The sequence below is a fragment of the Dendronephthya gigantea genome, unplaced genomic scaffold (assembly GCF_004324835.1).
Source record: "Dendronephthya gigantea isolate DGI-Jeju-01 unplaced genomic scaffold, DenGig_1.0 000021F, whole genome shotgun sequence".
NCBI lineage: Eukaryota > Metazoa > Cnidaria > Anthozoa > Malacalcyonacea > Nephtheidae > Dendronephthya > Dendronephthya gigantea.
The window spans coordinates 646,357-662,666 of NW_021163031.1; the positions used below are offsets into that span (position 1 = coordinate 646,357).

General features: G+C 36.4%; 2 protein-coding genes across 4 annotated transcripts; both read left to right on the forward strand.

Moving 5' to 3' along the window:
- Positions 1–167: 167 nt before the first annotated feature.
- LOC114521965 (cyclin-dependent kinase 18-like) lies at positions 168–9,794 on the forward strand. Its single transcript, XM_028542548.1, has 20 exons — positions 168–260; positions 655–864; positions 2,560–2,669; positions 2,788–2,934; positions 3,030–3,086; positions 3,193–3,227; positions 3,315–3,394; positions 3,521–3,615; positions 3,712–3,774; positions 4,363–4,424; positions 4,849–4,910; positions 4,988–5,048; positions 5,117–5,176; positions 6,087–6,177; positions 6,373–6,436; positions 6,526–6,574; positions 6,673–6,715; positions 6,853–6,943; positions 7,018–7,098; positions 7,500–9,794. The coding sequence occupies exons 2-20, from the start codon at positions 729–731 to the stop codon at positions 7,526–7,528; spliced, it is 1,416 nt and encodes a 471-aa protein (XP_028398349.1). The 5' UTR covers positions 168–260; positions 655–728; the 3' UTR covers positions 7,529–9,794.
- Positions 9,795–9,908: 114 nt separating this feature from the next.
- On the forward strand, positions 9,909–15,069 carry LOC114521964. 3 transcript variants are annotated; one of them, XM_028542546.1, is made up of 6 exons: positions 9,909–10,098; positions 10,696–10,733; positions 11,053–11,429; positions 11,783–11,845; positions 12,787–13,143; positions 13,385–15,069. In XM_028542546.1, the coding sequence occupies exons 3-6, from the start codon at positions 11,256–11,258 to the stop codon at positions 14,597–14,599; spliced, it is 1,809 nt and encodes a 602-aa protein (XP_028398347.1). In that variant the 5' UTR covers positions 9,909–10,098; positions 10,696–10,733; positions 11,053–11,255; the 3' UTR covers positions 14,600–15,069. The 3 variants fall into 3 exon arrangements, with proteins under 3 accessions (XP_028398347.1, XP_028398346.1, XP_028398348.1); XM_028542545.1 differs by having other exon boundaries at positions 11,134–11,429; XM_028542547.1 differs by lacking the exons at positions 9,909–10,098; positions 10,696–10,733; positions 11,053–11,429; positions 11,783–11,845 and adding an exon at positions 12,445–12,566.
- The last annotated feature ends 1,241 nt before the right edge of the window (positions 15,070–16,310 follow it).

The following is a 16,310-nucleotide window of genomic DNA, read 5'->3' on the forward strand; positions in this document are numbered from 1 at the left end:
ATAGAGTTATGTTGCGTAAGAATTTATAGGAAAATAACCCCCCTACTGTTTCGTCGAGACCTTGCACAGTTTTATGGCGGGTTAATAATTAATCCAGATAATTAGGCCGGTCAAACAATATTTGAAATACATCAACACTCCTCCTGGGATAATAATTTCCAGTAGGAGGTCACGTGACAATTGTATTCAGCTGCGAGTCAATTTACAAGGCGAAGGAATCAAAACAAAGTGTATTTCTAATATTCCACGCTCTTCGGCAGGTCAGTACACTAGATAGGTATCTTTATTGCTTGAAAATTGCTTTAGTTTTGTTCAGTGGCATTATCATCGTTATGCTTTTGAAAAGTTGTATGCTTTTGACCACATACGAGCGATGAAAATTGACGATAAATCACAAGCTAGCTATTAGTGGTTTCGATCAGCCTTACGTGATACCGCAAGTGTGTGTTTCACGATGTACGGCCGTTTATCATGGCAAAAATATTTATTAACGAACCTATTCACACCTTATTGAACCTCGGCTTTACTTACAGATCAAACACACGATTCTCTCTAACTGTCAGTCTGTCATGAATTTCAAATTATGAATGCCTGTATATTGGGTCACTCGTGCTTTCCTTTTGTACATATTCATTTTATATTGTTTTATTCTAGAATACACACTTCAGAATGGCTTGAGCCCATGAAAGAAGCGCCGTATTTGTCAGAGGAAGCAAGACTTTAAAGTCATGAAGAAATTTAAGCGAGCGTTTTCCTTTTCTGAGGCTAGCCGTGAAAGGCACTTTGACATTACTGAGACAATTCAAGAACATACAGAACACTATGTAGCAGATGCCAACAGCCAAAATGGACACAAAAATAGGGGTAAATATAAGCCCATGCTCCAAAATTAGCCGGCCCTTCTTTTGAAAAATAGGTGCTAATTCTAAGCAGGCATGAGATAAAAAATTAACTTGACATTTTGTGCTAATACAGCTTTCAGCAAATAACTTGTATCCCTATTCAAGTATGGCATTTGAAATATCTGTCTATTCTGCATTTCATAAACACTAGAAACGATAAAGCGGAAATTTTATTTGCTAAATAACCATATGTTATAATAAACGTTAGCTTCATGAATTTCTAGTTGTTATAAGAAATTGAAGCGAGATTTAATAATAGCTCCTCTATCACTTAATTTATATGCAAAGATTATTAACAAAGATTAGCCTTCAGACAACGAACAAAAAAACAAGACAAAAACGCGTGGGTTTTTTGGCATATTTCGACATGAAATGTTCGATAATGCAAAGGATTTGACAAATATATGCGTGCTAAACCTCAGCAAACAGCTGAAAATCGTACTGTCTCCTGATATTTCAGTTTTATTAGCCGAAATTAGATCTCCATAATGGATTGTGTCCATTGGATTGTGTCGTATTTGTATAAACCGTTCCCTGGTGTGTAAACTATTTAGGTTTCCTGGTTCCCGGGAATTCAATACATGTAAACGCAGGTTTATTCTTATTTACAAATGAAACATCAATTCCTGAAACGCATTTTGAGAAGCTATAATATTAAATGTAGGGAATTTGTGAAATTCTAACCCCAATTTGTTGCAAACCGCATGGTAATTCAGTGTAGTTGGGATTATAATTTATTGACTCCTACTTCGTAAACACGGGCAATGCCAAAATGCGATAGAAATGGCATGATTATAATCCATTAGGTGTAAGCTTAAAATATCAGATGTCAGGGTATCGGTTACAAAACGAATAGCCCTCGCTTGCACTTAAGAAAAACCCAGGATGTTTGTTTATGTATTTTCATAAAAGGAAACCTCGAAATATAGTGGTTGCTATCATGCGGTGTTGTACGCGGGTATTTTGCATATTTGGCTTGTATTAAAGATTGGGCCTTACAGACAATTTCTTGAATATTTTACATACCGTATTCTTTTCAATCGGATTACTGTTAATAATTAAATTTACACTGAAGGATGGTTGTTATTTTACACTAATAATATTCTGCTTAAAGTTGCTACCAATTAAATCCTTGATTTGCATGTAATTACTGCAATTACCATATAAAAACATCCTAGAAAATATCATTTAGTTTGAATTTTACTCTCCTAAGCATATAGAAATATATAACTGTTTTCTCCACTTCACTGTGAAGCTTGGCCTAACAACCCCCATGTTGTTTATGATTGTCTAAGTTGGGAAACATTTTCTGTGGTAATGCAGTTGTTATCCTTCAAAATATACACCATTTCAGTTCCTACAAATCAGGTTTTTTAGTGCATATCATGTGATATATAAAAGCCCCATCACCAAAATTTGTCTTGTGTTTATACAAAGAATAAAATACTTAACTGTTAAACTATAGATAAAGTACTAGCAACTAGTCAATATTGCAGTCACCCAATAAAAATGCCCTTATTAAGTAACAAGTTACTCAAAGCTAAATTAATTTTATATAATTTTATTTAGCATCAAATTAATTTGTATGTAAACAGAGTATGTGTATTTTTCTAGTGTAAACGTATTTATGATTTTTGATTTCTGACTGTTTTCTCAGGGTTTCAATCAGCATATTTGTATGGAAAATCTGAAGACAATATCAGTGCATCAGCTGATCAGGTATCACCATCATTCAGGACAAGATATCCAAGGCAACGATCGAAAACGGTTTGTGGGAGGATGTATCTATTGTTATATAATATTTTTCCTTCCTCATTTTATGGGTATGGTCTCATTTGACTTACATATTTTCTAACAAAGAAGATATTTATTTAATCTTGTCTAGGAGAGCAGGGGCAAGTTAACAAAAAGGTTGTCATTACCATCGCTTGATTTTTCAAATGGTGTTTCACCTAAATCGAAGCATAAAAATAAAATGGTTAGTCCACCTCTGCAAGAGAAAATGTCAAGGACAGAAAGACGTTTGTCACTGGTAATAAATTTTTTGTCATTTAGCATCTCTGAATTAACCAGTTTTCTATTTCATTTTGAATCCTATTCATAATGTATTTTCCTATTTAACTTTAGTCTGAAATTGGCTTTGGTAAAAGTGAGACTTACACTAAATTGGATAAATTAGGAGAGGTTAGTATTTCAATATTTTCATTAAGCACTCTCAGTTCTTGTCCTTCCTTTAAAGCATCTATCATTTACGTAGTTTCCTACAAATCACATCTCCTGAATTTTCTAGGGAACATATGCAACAGTCTTTAAAGGAAAAAGCAGGTATACCAGTGTTGAGTATTGAAAATACTTTCTTTTTGAACAAAAACAAATCTTTTCTAAAACAAATTCTTTGCTCTGCTTGTCAAGACTGTCTGATGTGATTGTTGCATTAAAAGAAATTCGTCTGGAACATGAAGAGGGTGCACCATGCACAGCAATAAGAGAAGGTAAATATATAATCTCCTTTCATAAACACACAATCTTCTTTCCTGATCACTCAGACCCAACTTACAATGCTTTTCCCTTGTTCATGGAAAATGACTTGAATGTTGTTTATCTAAATTCTTATCCAGTCTCACTCCTGAAAGATCTGAAGCATGCCAACATTGTTACACTTCACGATACCGTACATACACCAAATGCTCTAACTCTGGTCTTTGAATATCTGGTAAACTATGAAATCATTTATTAATGTGATTGATGATGGTGTTATAGTATAGCCAATGGCTTGCTATTTACTATTTTCATTGTCTGTAATCTTCAGGAGCGTGATTTGAAATCTTACATGGATGAATGTGGTGGTATTTTAAGTATGACAAATGTCAGGGTAAGTCCTTGATCCTTCCAATCCTTTATAAAGTCCTATCTTTGTGCTAAATGTTTCTGTCATGTTCAATCAGTTCAATTTTCAAAATTACTTCCTCAACTGGAGTTGATCTTCGAATGCAGAACTCCCTTACCCAGGAACAGGGGCGTAGCTAGAACGATAATTGGTGGAGGGGTGTTTATTCATATTTTGAGTTTTGCCCAAGAAATCTGTCAGGCAAAACTGTATATATGAATAAACACCCCCCAAATAACGTTTCAGCCACGCCGCTGTCATTCAAAATGTTCTTTGGAACATGTTATGGGGCATGGTGCAACTATTAAAAAAAGAATGAAGTGATGAGTCCAACTTGAATCTTCGGCGTTGCAGACATGTTTCAGCTTCTTTCCTTGTCCAGGCTAGAGAGAAGGATGAACATTGCCTTCATAACTTTGAGTTTTTATCACTCTCGGGCCAATGCGGTTTTGAACTCTGTCATCGTTAACATTTTATTAATAGCTCAATTAGATGTGATCTTTGCCGAATATCGCAAAACCCATCAATCATGTCGTAAAAAAAAACTCTTAAAAATATCTTATCTTTTTTTAGTTATTCTTATTTCAATTACTGCGTGGTTTGGACTACTGTCATAATAGAAAAGTATTGCACAGGTAGATCCCCAATCATATTCTACACTGCTACCGGTTGCGCTGGATGACTTTCTGGGGCCGGTTGTTCGAAAGGCGTTTAGCTTAAACGATGGATAAGTTAAAAATGGAAAACCAAATCAGTTATCTATTTTTTGAACGACTGAGCTGAAATATTTCGATGTAAATAGTTTAATTGTCATTGGAAGTACATATTAAAAGCATAAAATGTAGTTTCAGTCATTCACAAGATGTATGAGAGTATTTTTAAACTTTAGCTTATCCGCCGTTTAACCTAAACCCCTTTCGAACAACCGTTCCCTGATCTTTATACATCGCAGAAGTAGCAAATGGGCGCATTGACCAATCAGAAGCACACTTCTGATCATACTTTATAATTAATGCAGACTCTTGTTAAAAGTTTCTTCTGATTATTCATTTTCATCAGAGATCTAAAACCTCAAAACTTGCTCATCAACGAGAAGGGTGAACTAAAACTAGCTGATTTTGGTAAGCTGTTGTTTCAGTCTATCCCGTCAATAAATATGATAAATGATGTTTATTTACCACATTTGATATCTTTCCAGGTCTTGCAAGAGCAAAGTCAGTGCCAACTAAAACATATTCTAATGAGGTCGTTACATTATGGTAAGTTTAGTTATTGTCAGTGGATCTTTGATCTTCTCTAGGCTGATATTGATTCTTATGGTTCCTAGGTATCGGCCTCCGGATGTCTTATTAGGATCAACTGTATATAATATGTCTATCGATATGTGGTGAGTTCACATTTTTGAATCAATCGAATTCAAACTATAGAGACTAGCCTCGTACCCAGAGCAAGCGCGCGGCGAGACTATCCACTGATCTATATAATCAAACGAACGCCTCAAATACACGCCAGATAATTGCGAGCTAAAATTAATCTCACGTCGAAATAGCTACATGCCAATAATTTCACGACAGACATGTTCATTCGACTGAGAACTTCCAGTCTTGGTTCAGAATGATGTCAAAAACAGCTGTTTGAGTTTCGTGTTCAGAGTTGTGCGTCTTTGCACGTCTTTTGAAATTTGATTAATATGAATAGTTCACTGGTAGGACCGTGTGAAAGTCGACAATTTGTCGAATGTCTTTCCTCACACTACTTAAAATCTGTTTTCATTGGACTTTTTATACGCTTTATTTCCACTCTATGGACCATTTGGAAATAGATCAGGTGCATGGCCCCTTACGAGGCACCCGGAGATGAGGCTATAGGTTCAGGTTTTTCTTTCAAGATATTAGTATCATTTGTTTTTTTTAAATTTGACTGGCGAAAACTGACCTTGTTTTCGCGAAAACTGACCTTGTTTCGCGTTACTCTGTAACAGGCCCGAACAAAATTTGGAAATAAACAAATCATTGCGAAGTGTCAGCAGAAGTGTCTGACTGAGTTTGTTTTCGTATAACTTGCAATGTAAACATTCTTGTTCTTGCTTTGTAAACACTCGAGCGAAATTTTAAGTGGAATTTTTCACTTGGAATTCGTCAAATTGAGAATATATGTAGGAAAAAAATGGTTTGGCGAATCTGCTAAACATACATTTTAGAAATCCCCTAATATATGGATTTGTTATTGTGATGCTTTGATGAATCTTTAATTGTGATGATTTCACGGCTGAATACGCTTTCGATCTTCATCTACAGGGGTGTAGGATGTATTTTTTTTGAAATGGCCACTGGTAGGCCCATGTTTCCTGGCGGAACTGTAGATGAACAGCTGCACCTCATTTTTAAAGTGAGTAAACCGCTGGTCAGAAGATCAAAGTATTTAGATCTACGAGGCCCGTTTCAGACGTCAAACGTTTCATGATGCAACATTATATTTAATTTAAAGTCATGATCACGTGGCAGAAATTTAGCTTTCTTATTAGACAATTTGAATTTGATACATTCACTAACTGAGTTCTGCATATATCACTTCAATCCTCAGCTTTTAGGATGTCCAAACGAAAAAGTTTGGCCGGGTATATCCAATAATACCAATTTTAATGAAGGTACGTTTGCAATTAATTTTATTCACTGATTACTCCAATTGTCAGCTTAAAGCTAGTGCTCAGAAATTCTACTGGCTCTTTTTTTTCAGGAAATTTTCCAAAATTTTCAGCACAACCATTAATCAATCATGCCCCAAGGTAAGTTTTTTGCGAAGTTATTTTGCTTTGATTTTCTGCATGTTGTTGAGTGATGAATGTAGTCTGAAGGGTTATTCTTATGAACTTTCACTCTTTAGACTGGATGGTGATGGGCTTAATCTATTATCAGGATTTCTAGAGGTACTTGTATATAAATTTCCAACAATGAATTTCATAACCGTTTGCCAAAGAATTCAGGACATATTTCTAAGATAATTTTTTATTAGGTTTCTGAGGTAATGAAATAAATTTTTATTATGATATTCTTTTGATTCTAGTACATCGCAACAAACAGAAAATCAGCGGGCATTGCAATGAAACATCCTTATTTTAGATCATTAGGAGCAGGAATAGGGCAATTGAAGGATGGTATGTGAACGGATTTTGTATAGCTTACTTGCGTACAAACACAATGTTCAATATCTACTTATTCTATGATACAGATCAATCACTATTCACCTTGGACGGCATTAAACTTGCGAAGGATCCTGGGACTGGAAATAGAGGTCGATCAACGTCAATGGGTAAGCACTTATACACACGTAGACTATCTCAGAAAATAGTTTCTGAGCGAAAAAATAATGATTAGCAGTCCATTACTACTAGTCCAGTGAACACCAAGGAAAGAAGTGATATAAGCACTTTTTTAACTTGGGCGGTGGGTTACAGTCCGTAATATAAACAAATGCTTTGTTTAAAATAATTTACAATATTTTCTAAAATATCATGAACAGTTAATTTTGGTTTGCGGACTCTTTTGCACGTATATGCGTCTTTAAAGGAAATTCGTCGGACAAAACAGAATATATGAATATGCACCCCAACCTCAATGATCGATCTATGGTTAAAATAGTTAAAATTTACTTATTTTGTTCAACTAATTTCACTCTATGATTGAAGCTGTGACACGTGGAATTTTTTTTAGGAAAGAGGCGGCAGAGTATGTTGTTCTAAGAAATTGGTCGTAGTATAAATGGGCAGGGAAGTATATATACTTATATGTCCAATTTTTAAAATGAATATAAATGTTCTATAAAATTTGCACATAGAAATTAACGAAGTGTCGTTTTGTAGCTTAGCAAACGTTGGTTCAGTTCGATAGGTTATCAAATAATTTTTTTTGCAAATGACGTCACTGCATAGGATCTGCCATCCTTTTCTCTTTATCTTTTTATCTACTCAACAAAATCTTCTTCAGACCCTCTTTAGGATCAGGGTTTATCTTAATCCTTCTGAGCATAGCTTGCAGTCGCGGTAATTGAAGCGTTCCAAAATGTATCGAATTTGATTGGCTCCACAAAACTAACGAGCCAATCAAACTTCGTGTAACATCGGACATTCCGCGTTGACGTCATTATGAAAAAGGTCTATTTGCTCAAATTTATCAGTACTAGCGGGCTTACAGGATTAATCAAATACTTTTAGTAAACTCCTTGAAGAACGCTTTACATCCTGTAACTGTATTTTCGCTGACCAATAATTTCTTTGCCTTTTATTTGAACAATTCTTAATGGCTTCATTGGCCTATCAAATTTCAATTTGTTTCTTTGACCATCGTGATTGGTCGGTCAATAAACATGAAGTAAAGAGTTTCTCCAGGAGTTTCCCGGAATATTTAGCGAATTCCGTAAATATAAGTGCGATTTTTGGAACGCTTTATTGGCGCGGCGGTGAACATCAAGCGTGCAAGAGACGTCGCTTGCATCATATTATATATATAGCGTCTAACACTAGTTACCAACCTCTCCTTGGAGAAAAAAGAAAACATGTTAATAGATACTTCGTGAAGAAAAAATTCTTGAGAATGAATGTACATTGATAGTTGAATAACAATATGTATTCTATAGTGTACATAATATACATAGATATATGAAGTATCCTGAAATAGAACATAAAAATAAAATTTTATATTCAAAGCTTAGCTCAGCAATGAACATTATAAAAAGTTCAGATATTTTAAATTCCGTTAAAGCGACGCTGTTTGATAGTCTTTAAATACTTTAATAATTTAAAATACCCGAATTTGAGGGTCAACTTACCCCGCAAGTGGCGTCCGTTAGCGGTAGGGTTGCTGGAGACGGAGTACCCGGGGATACGCAGAGGTGGGATAAGAAATTATACCAATGTTGAAGAAGTGACTTACTTTGTTACTTTTCAACAATAATTAGTGACAAATTCAGTCAATCAGAATTGTGTATTTTGGAGTTAACGTCTAACTTGTGTACTCTAACCACCTCGTATTGGTTCGTATTGGTATTCTAAGTGCTCAAAACTTATTAAATGAGAGATCTCAGTGGTTAGGATCCCACATCGGTACTTCCACTTGAATAAGAGCTTGACTGCCACTTGACTAGACCTTGACTTTCAGTGTTTTCTTTGAAAACTTCCCATTGACTAAGAAAGAACTTTCACGTCGATCAGTAATAACAGAATTTGTTAGACACGCTGTCACACTAAAAAAGTGTCAGTGAGCTTCTTGAAACTTTTACCCCGTGGCCCGAGCAGGCAAAAGATGGTGTATGTTTACACTCGAGATGTTGGGAAAATTGCTCTTTTATCAAAGAAAATTTAGAAGACTCCCAACTAAAATACTCCCACTCTAAAAGCAATTAGAACTAATTGAGATGTTTCAATTGAACCTGTCCTTGCTCCTTTGACTGGCGAGGTTCTTTCATTCAGTGCTAACTCAGCCGTTGACGCCAGTGTGGACATTGCTGCGAGAGGTTTCTGGCAGAGATGTGAAAAGGCATTTTTTTATGTAAGGGTGTTTAACCCATACGCCTCAACACATCGACGCCTGACGTTGAGCAGCTCGTTTAAAGCCAACGAACGGGAAAAGAAGCGACATAACCGACATTACAACGGATTGTTGAATTGGCTCCTTCACACCGGTTGTCTTCAGCGCCTTTGGCGGATGCGGAAGAGAGACCCAACATTTTCTCTCCTTCCTGGGTGTGAAGCTGGCTGACAAGAAGAATCACTCTCCATCTATGGTGGTTTGTAGCTGGTTACGACGAAAGATCGCCTGTGCTTTGCTTAGAGCTCGCGTGGTGTTCGTAGCAGTCGAAGTTGGAGGACTGCGTCCATCACATCGACTAATGACATTACGTTGTCTGAATGGAACTCAAACATTAGCGAGTAGTCTAGTTAAGTTGTTTTGTAAATAGTATGTAGAACTATTAACTTAGTCTGTAGAACTTAGTTTTAATGCATGATCGATTATTGTAAATTTCTCTAGTACTAATAATAAATTATTAATTAGAACTAATACGTGCATAGTTTCCAATTCTTAGAAGACAATTATCTTGCAAGTGACGTCTAGTTGTGGCAATCATTCAATAAAAGACTCTTGCCTGCCCAAGATGGCAGTTTACTTTAATTGCATGTGATACGTTCATTGCAAGAGACGAATAAGATGGCCTGATTCTGAATAAAACTGTTGAGACATGTTATCAAGTTCAACAAATTTCGCCCGTGATGTTTTATGAGATGACGTGAGTGCCAATTCAGCGGAATAAAACAAGGTAAACATGAAATTTGCTATTTAATACGTCGCAATACGTTTTATCGTAGGGCTTCCAAGAGCACTACATGCAACTCCAGAGTAGTCTGTTGCATATTTGAGTTGCTAAGCACAAAACACTTGTTTCTATATATTATATACATTGGAGGGGTAAGGTAAGCTTGTTTGGGAGAACTCAGAATCATCGATGACTTGTGTATGATGATATTGATCGATCATCGATCGAAACTATCGAGTGAAATCATAGGCGGTCATTTAATTGTTGTGAAATTTTATTAAACAAAGTAAATGTTGTAAATTTGCAATAAGAATTGCTACGAATAAAGCAAGAATAATTGAAATTGGCGAATTATACGTACGATTCGCGTCATTTGATAGCGTTTACATCGAATCACGTATTTGTGTTTGTATATAAAAATCATTATTCATTATCGCTATGACGCTGTTTGTGGTCCTAAATTTTTGTCAAAGTTTCTCTCAATTCAAAGCGCGGAAAAGTGTCTCACAGGAGGTGTTTTTTACCTATGATTTCACCACCCCCCTGCCTGCCGATTAATCCCCTTGCAGCTGCAAACGAGTCTTTGCTTTATTTCTATAGCCTACGACAAGATATCAGGAAAGAATGTTAACACAACGGTAACGTATTTCAGCCCAATTATCTTCCTTAGCTTTATTTTGGAATCATTTATCTGACACCCACCATACTCATGTCGTGTATCAGATATTTGTTTAGCCATGTATAAAATATAGCTCAAGATTACCATTATTTTCAATAGCATTTCAAGTAAGGGTTTCCGTGAGGTTATATAATTGCTATGCAACGCTCTGAAACACTTAGCAATTCAAAGACACAAAGGATTTAGTTTCCTTCTGTGTATACTAAGCACTTTTACATAAATTTCCTGGGCAAAACATATACGAGATCTTTGACTGTGTTAAAAATTGAAACGTCTAGAAAATCTCATCACTGGCCAAGGCATATAGCACAGCAGGTGAGATCTGTCTGTTATCTTACAGTCGTTACTGTGTTCATTAGCGTTCCAAGTATTGGTGGGTATTAACATCACGTTTTACTGGCGAATTGTTGATTAAACGGGAAGCACTCCTTAGTAGAACTGCGTTTCAAACGTTTTCAAATCGTCTCGACAATACGAGAAGATGAAAGCCAAGAATGTTTACCAGTATTGTCTGGTTCTGTGTGGATTGTTCTTGGCACTCTGTGGAATTGCATGTCTGGTCGTCGCTACTTTGATTAATCATGATCCTGACTTAAAATTAAGTCGTGAATCTAAAAGCAGAACGTACGCCACTCAATATTGGCTTGGATTGCCTGTAAGTGCCTTGATATGCATTTGTTTTGAACGTAGCCCTCATTATCTGTGGAATCTATATTGAAATATGACCCATATGCCTGAAAATATTAGAAATTGTCCAATTTAAAGACCGTATATAGTATGTGTCTACTACTGACTAAGAAACGACAAATGATTTTGAACGAATTAAGGTTTAATTTTATAAATATACATAGGTTACGATAATCATGAAGAATCAAAATTCTTTGGTTTTTCATTTCGCGTTGATGCGATAATCCTTCTCTAGCCTAGAAGACTTTTGAAGGTGCAGTGACTACAGTCTCGTAATTGGTAATGATAATGGTTGACTCAGGAAAAATCTCGTTTCTTTAGATAATAGCGTTTGGTGGATTTGTGATGCTTACTTCACCCTCACTGCATAGAAAAAAGAAAATGGTAAAGTTTTAAAACTATAATATTTGGGTTGTCGATGATTGATGATTACTTTTCTTTTCAAACCTTTATTGACATAAAAAATTCTCTATTTACATAATTTAAGCCCGTTTTAAACGTCGAAATTTTCATGTGCCAAAAAGCCTGGCTTGTGTGGTTGATGCAAATCAATTAAACCGTGCTTAAACAAAGCCTTTAGGTCATTAACATTAGGTTTGGCACATAAAAGCCCCGTTTACACTACACTCAATTTATTGGCACGGCAAGCCTAAAATGGCTACCCGTACCCCAACCCGTACCCAATTTCATTAGTGTTCAGGCTACCAAAACAAAGGCCGGACACAGAAGAAATGGGCACGGGTACCCATTTTAGCCGTGCCGTGCCAATAAATCGAGTGTAGTGTAGTGTAAACGGGGCTAAAAGGTTCGACGTCTCAAACTGGGACCTAGCAGCGATGTGTGTACTAGCTGTTAAACGCTCTTAAGTGGGCGATATAACAGCTGGCAGATCTATCCACACCTTATTACTTTGAAGATACTAAAAATATCTTGTCTTCCAAACCTTTTTTTTTTCAAATTTGATCTTAATGACAATGATAAATTGACAATGATCATATTACCGATTCATCCGAGGTTTCATCGGTAGGGTCAGGCCTAAGTTCTGACCTGAGCAAGAACTCAAGCCGAGCGCAGGGGCGTCGGAGGCATTTTTGGAACAGCAGAGGTAGAATTTTACAAAAGGAAACTTTTATTTCCCTATAGCAAATAGCAATAACACAAAGAAAAATTATAGGTACACAAAGATTTTCAGATATACACAAGAACTTTCAATAATATTGCCAGCAAGTTTGAATGCAAAGCGCGCATTAAAAATAACTAAACAGCCTGAAACATTATGATTAAACGGTTGTTGTCTTATTGTATTATTATTGTATATTTTCCAGGCCGTTTTAAATCTATCCATGAGTATTCCACTCCTCACATGTGCTTTGGTTGCTGTAATTCTTCATGGAACAGCATACACACACTTTGTTTCAAAATACCAAGAGCGTTTGTCCCTGGAAGATGAAAACTACGAATGCGAAGACGTACCGTCACAAACCATAGCATGTCATTGTACTAAAAAACGAAACTTTAATTTTGATAGCAGCACTAAAGAATTTTACGTGTCATGCTCTCAGCAGAAACCACTGGTTGATTTACATGGAGCGTTACTAGCATTTTGTTCCGTTGCATTCGCATTGCTTCACGGGATACTTGTCATATCTGTGATCTTCCTACTGCATTGTTTTGAACTTGAGGTATGTGAATTGTTTGTTTCTGTTTGATTTATTCGTTTGTCTTTTTGGTCCTGAGATCTCGGCTTGAAGCCTGTATTTGCATTTTGTACTAGTACCGTACTGTACTAGTGTTCTGTACTAGCGAACTGAACTAGTTTTCTGTACTAGCGTGTACTAGATTAGTGTGCTGTATCAATTGATTTAAATGAACTGAAGCAAACGTCAGAAATAAATTGAAAGACGTTTTTTCCTTATATTTCAGCCTGCAATTGCTACCACCTCACCCGGGCAAGATAATGGAGGATTCTCTCATGCCAGTAGTCGTCAGCATGACAGTGACGTAAACGTTGATACTTCTGTATCCCAACATCCGTCACTAATATCCCTAAATATCCCACCAGAACATCCACCTTCTTACGAATCCTTACTACCATATTCATCATTTCATATGGCGCCTTATGATATGACGTCACATATAGTGACATACGACGTCACTAATAGAGGAAACAGGGAAACAACGGTAAATAGAAATGCGAGAGTACGTCATGTAGGACAAACGAGTTCAAGATTCAATAATTACACTCCAGAACAAGCGGAGCAAAGGTTGAGTTCAACAAACGAAGTTCCAGGTTCAAATGAACATGAAAACATAGAAACACAAGCGGCAGTAAACGAGGAAGGAAGAACTAGAAATATGCAGGTGTCAGATGATCACAGTCGTACGATTCAAGAAAATATTGAAAGACAGCAAGCGATGTCAAATCATCGAAATACAAGAACAGATGAAAGTCCTGAACCTTTGGAGACAAGATCTAGAAATACGCGTCCCTATGAAACTTCAGACGAACCTGTCTTCCAAGAGGAAAGTAATTCAGAAGAGATGCTTGAAATAAGAAATTCATCTGGTCAAGGTACTACTCCTCCTAGTCAAGAACCATCAATTGAGCATACAAACGAGATGGTTACTCATGAAGGAAGCAACCCACCACCTCTACATTCTAATGTTGGACCTAATTACCCATTTATTGAACAGGCTGAAGAGATCATTCCCGCCCCTCAAAGAAGTGATTCTCAATTGTCACAACATGCGCAATTAGAATCGACAATTTCCTCAGGTTCGGAGAATGGCGTGTATTTTGATGTAACTCAAAACCCACGACACAACTCGAATTCTGCTGGTGCTACTAGGCGTATCTCGGTGAGATATCGAGGACACTCTGAAGATCGTGATCCAACGACCAATTCTCTCAACATAAATGAGCAATCTCTAGATTCGTCAATTCTAAACGGTGTTTCACCACCTGAGGTTACGAACACAGACGTCGTAGCCACGGAGAATATTACTGGGTCTGAGGTAGCTGAAAACGAGATGGTGCCAGCACAAGTGAACCTGTCTATGTCATTAGAAGGCAGTGATTTTCATCCTCAAAATTTTGACACTCACTCCATTAACAGTCTCGAAATAATGTCAATTTAGTTAAATGCTGCAGTATTAATAGTTGATACTATTGGAAATACTGCATTTTAATTGCCTATACCTCTCACTATCCGTCAACCTTTAGAGCAAGCTGTGAAAAATTGAAACTTTTTCTAGTTTTTATATGGACATATATAATCAAAACGTTGGCAAACATTTTTTTCGCCTAATTTTTTAGTAAAACTATACTCTATATGATACTAATAAAACTATACTCTATATGATACTAATGGAAATATCTGTTGATGGGGGTGCTTTCATAGAAGTGGCCTTATCAACTGTGACCTCAAGTTTATAATCTGAATTGTAAAATAGAATACCTTTATTTAAATATATACTAGATATTATATTCACACGTATAGTTATCTTTAGGCCCATTTACACTATGCAATTTGTGGTATACCAACACAAGTACAAACATGACATTTTAAATTCCACCCTGAACAATATCAATGGAGATTGTGGCACAGGCACTCTTTTGCATTCATTAGAATGATAATACAACTTATCTTGCCATCTAAAATTCTAAATAGGCCTTTACTATTACATTCTATCAGGGCTATCAAGAGGTAAAGTGGAACAGAACAATATTTTTGCTGGAGTCAATTTCATGTAACATTCTTGTGGCATTACCTTGTGGTACTTGCTTACTGCAACAGTGGTTGGCAACCTGAATATGCCTCTGGTTATATCACCCTCTTTTGGTAAATTTTTAGTAGCCTAATCATCTCGTTACTTTGTTTGCAAAATGCCTTGAACAGAGTTCACTGCTTGAGACCAAGCTTCAATTCCCGTAGGCCCTGGGCCTGAGGTAATCACCCCACCCCACCCTCCTAAGTCCTAATACTAGCATGTCACTGCATTCCAGAACATATTTTATTAAAAGTGTACATTCCAATTCGCTCATAATGCCCCACATGATTCTAGCATAGACTTAAGTTCTCCCTTTCGCTGTAATGCTTCGATTTCTGATCCTCCGCCAACGAATTTAGCATTGATGAAAACACGAGGTACCTGTAAATTTAATTTCTTTATTCATTTTGCTTGCAAGGCGATTGGTTTTAAATGTTGATGAGATATAAACTTCCACGAATAATGATATTTAAACATATTATATATGTGTATAATTGTGAACATTTTAATAATATAGTTTTAAATATCTTACGGTTCTTGCACCGGTCATATCTCTTAAAACGTCAAAAATAATATCGCCATCATCTCTCTTATCAAGTTCGTATACAGTGAATTTGTCGAAGCCTACCCCTTGGAAGGCCGCTTTTGCTTTACGGCAATATGGGCAGTATGTTTTAGAAAATATAACTACATGATTCGTACTTATTTCTTCGTTTATCCAGTTTTTTATTTCCTCTTTATTAGCTTGATTAGCTTGGCTGCTATTATTTGCCCCCATCTTGAATATCGCGTGATTGGGGGCTTGGTACTAATTACCAGAAAACAGATTGAGAGCAACCATGCCAGTTGCCAGTACCAGTGACCAGTACCTATAGCTAACCCATGCCTAATATAACCATCCATATAACTAAAATAAATACATAAGAGATGCCTGCAGAGGAGGCTAGGCAGTACCAACCAGTATGGATGGTTATACCATGGTTATACGTATTTTGTCACCATGGTACCCAACTAGACCAGTACAGCTCCCAACTGGCTGAAAACCTGCTAAAAAAGCTTTTAAAATGTTAGTTGCTCG

Excerpts from the sequence above, each read along its gene's own strand:
- LOC114521965 (XM_028542548.1), top strand. The coding sequence starts at position 729 with ATGAAGAAATTTAAGCGAGCGTTTTCCTTTTCTGAGGCTAGCCGTGAA. Across the intron at positions 4,425-4,848 it reads AATAGAAAAGTATTGCACAG|AGATCTAAAACCTCAAAACT; the intron begins GTAGATCCCCAA and ends CATTTTCATCAG. Across the intron at positions 5,049-5,116 it reads AATGAGGTCGTTACATTATG|GTATCGGCCTCCGGATGTCT; the intron begins GTAAGTTTAGTT and ends TATGGTTCCTAG.
- LOC114521964 (XM_028542546.1), top strand. The coding sequence starts at position 11,256 with ATGAAAGCCAAGAATGTTTACCAGTATTGTCTGGTTCTGTGTGGATTG. Across the intron at positions 11,846-12,786 it reads TGCATAGAAAAAAGAAAATG|GCCGTTTTAAATCTATCCAT; the intron begins GTAAAGTTTTAA and ends TATATTTTCCAG. Across the intron at positions 13,144-13,384 it reads TGCATTGTTTTGAACTTGAG|CCTGCAATTGCTACCACCTC; the intron begins GTATGTGAATTG and ends CTTATATTTCAG.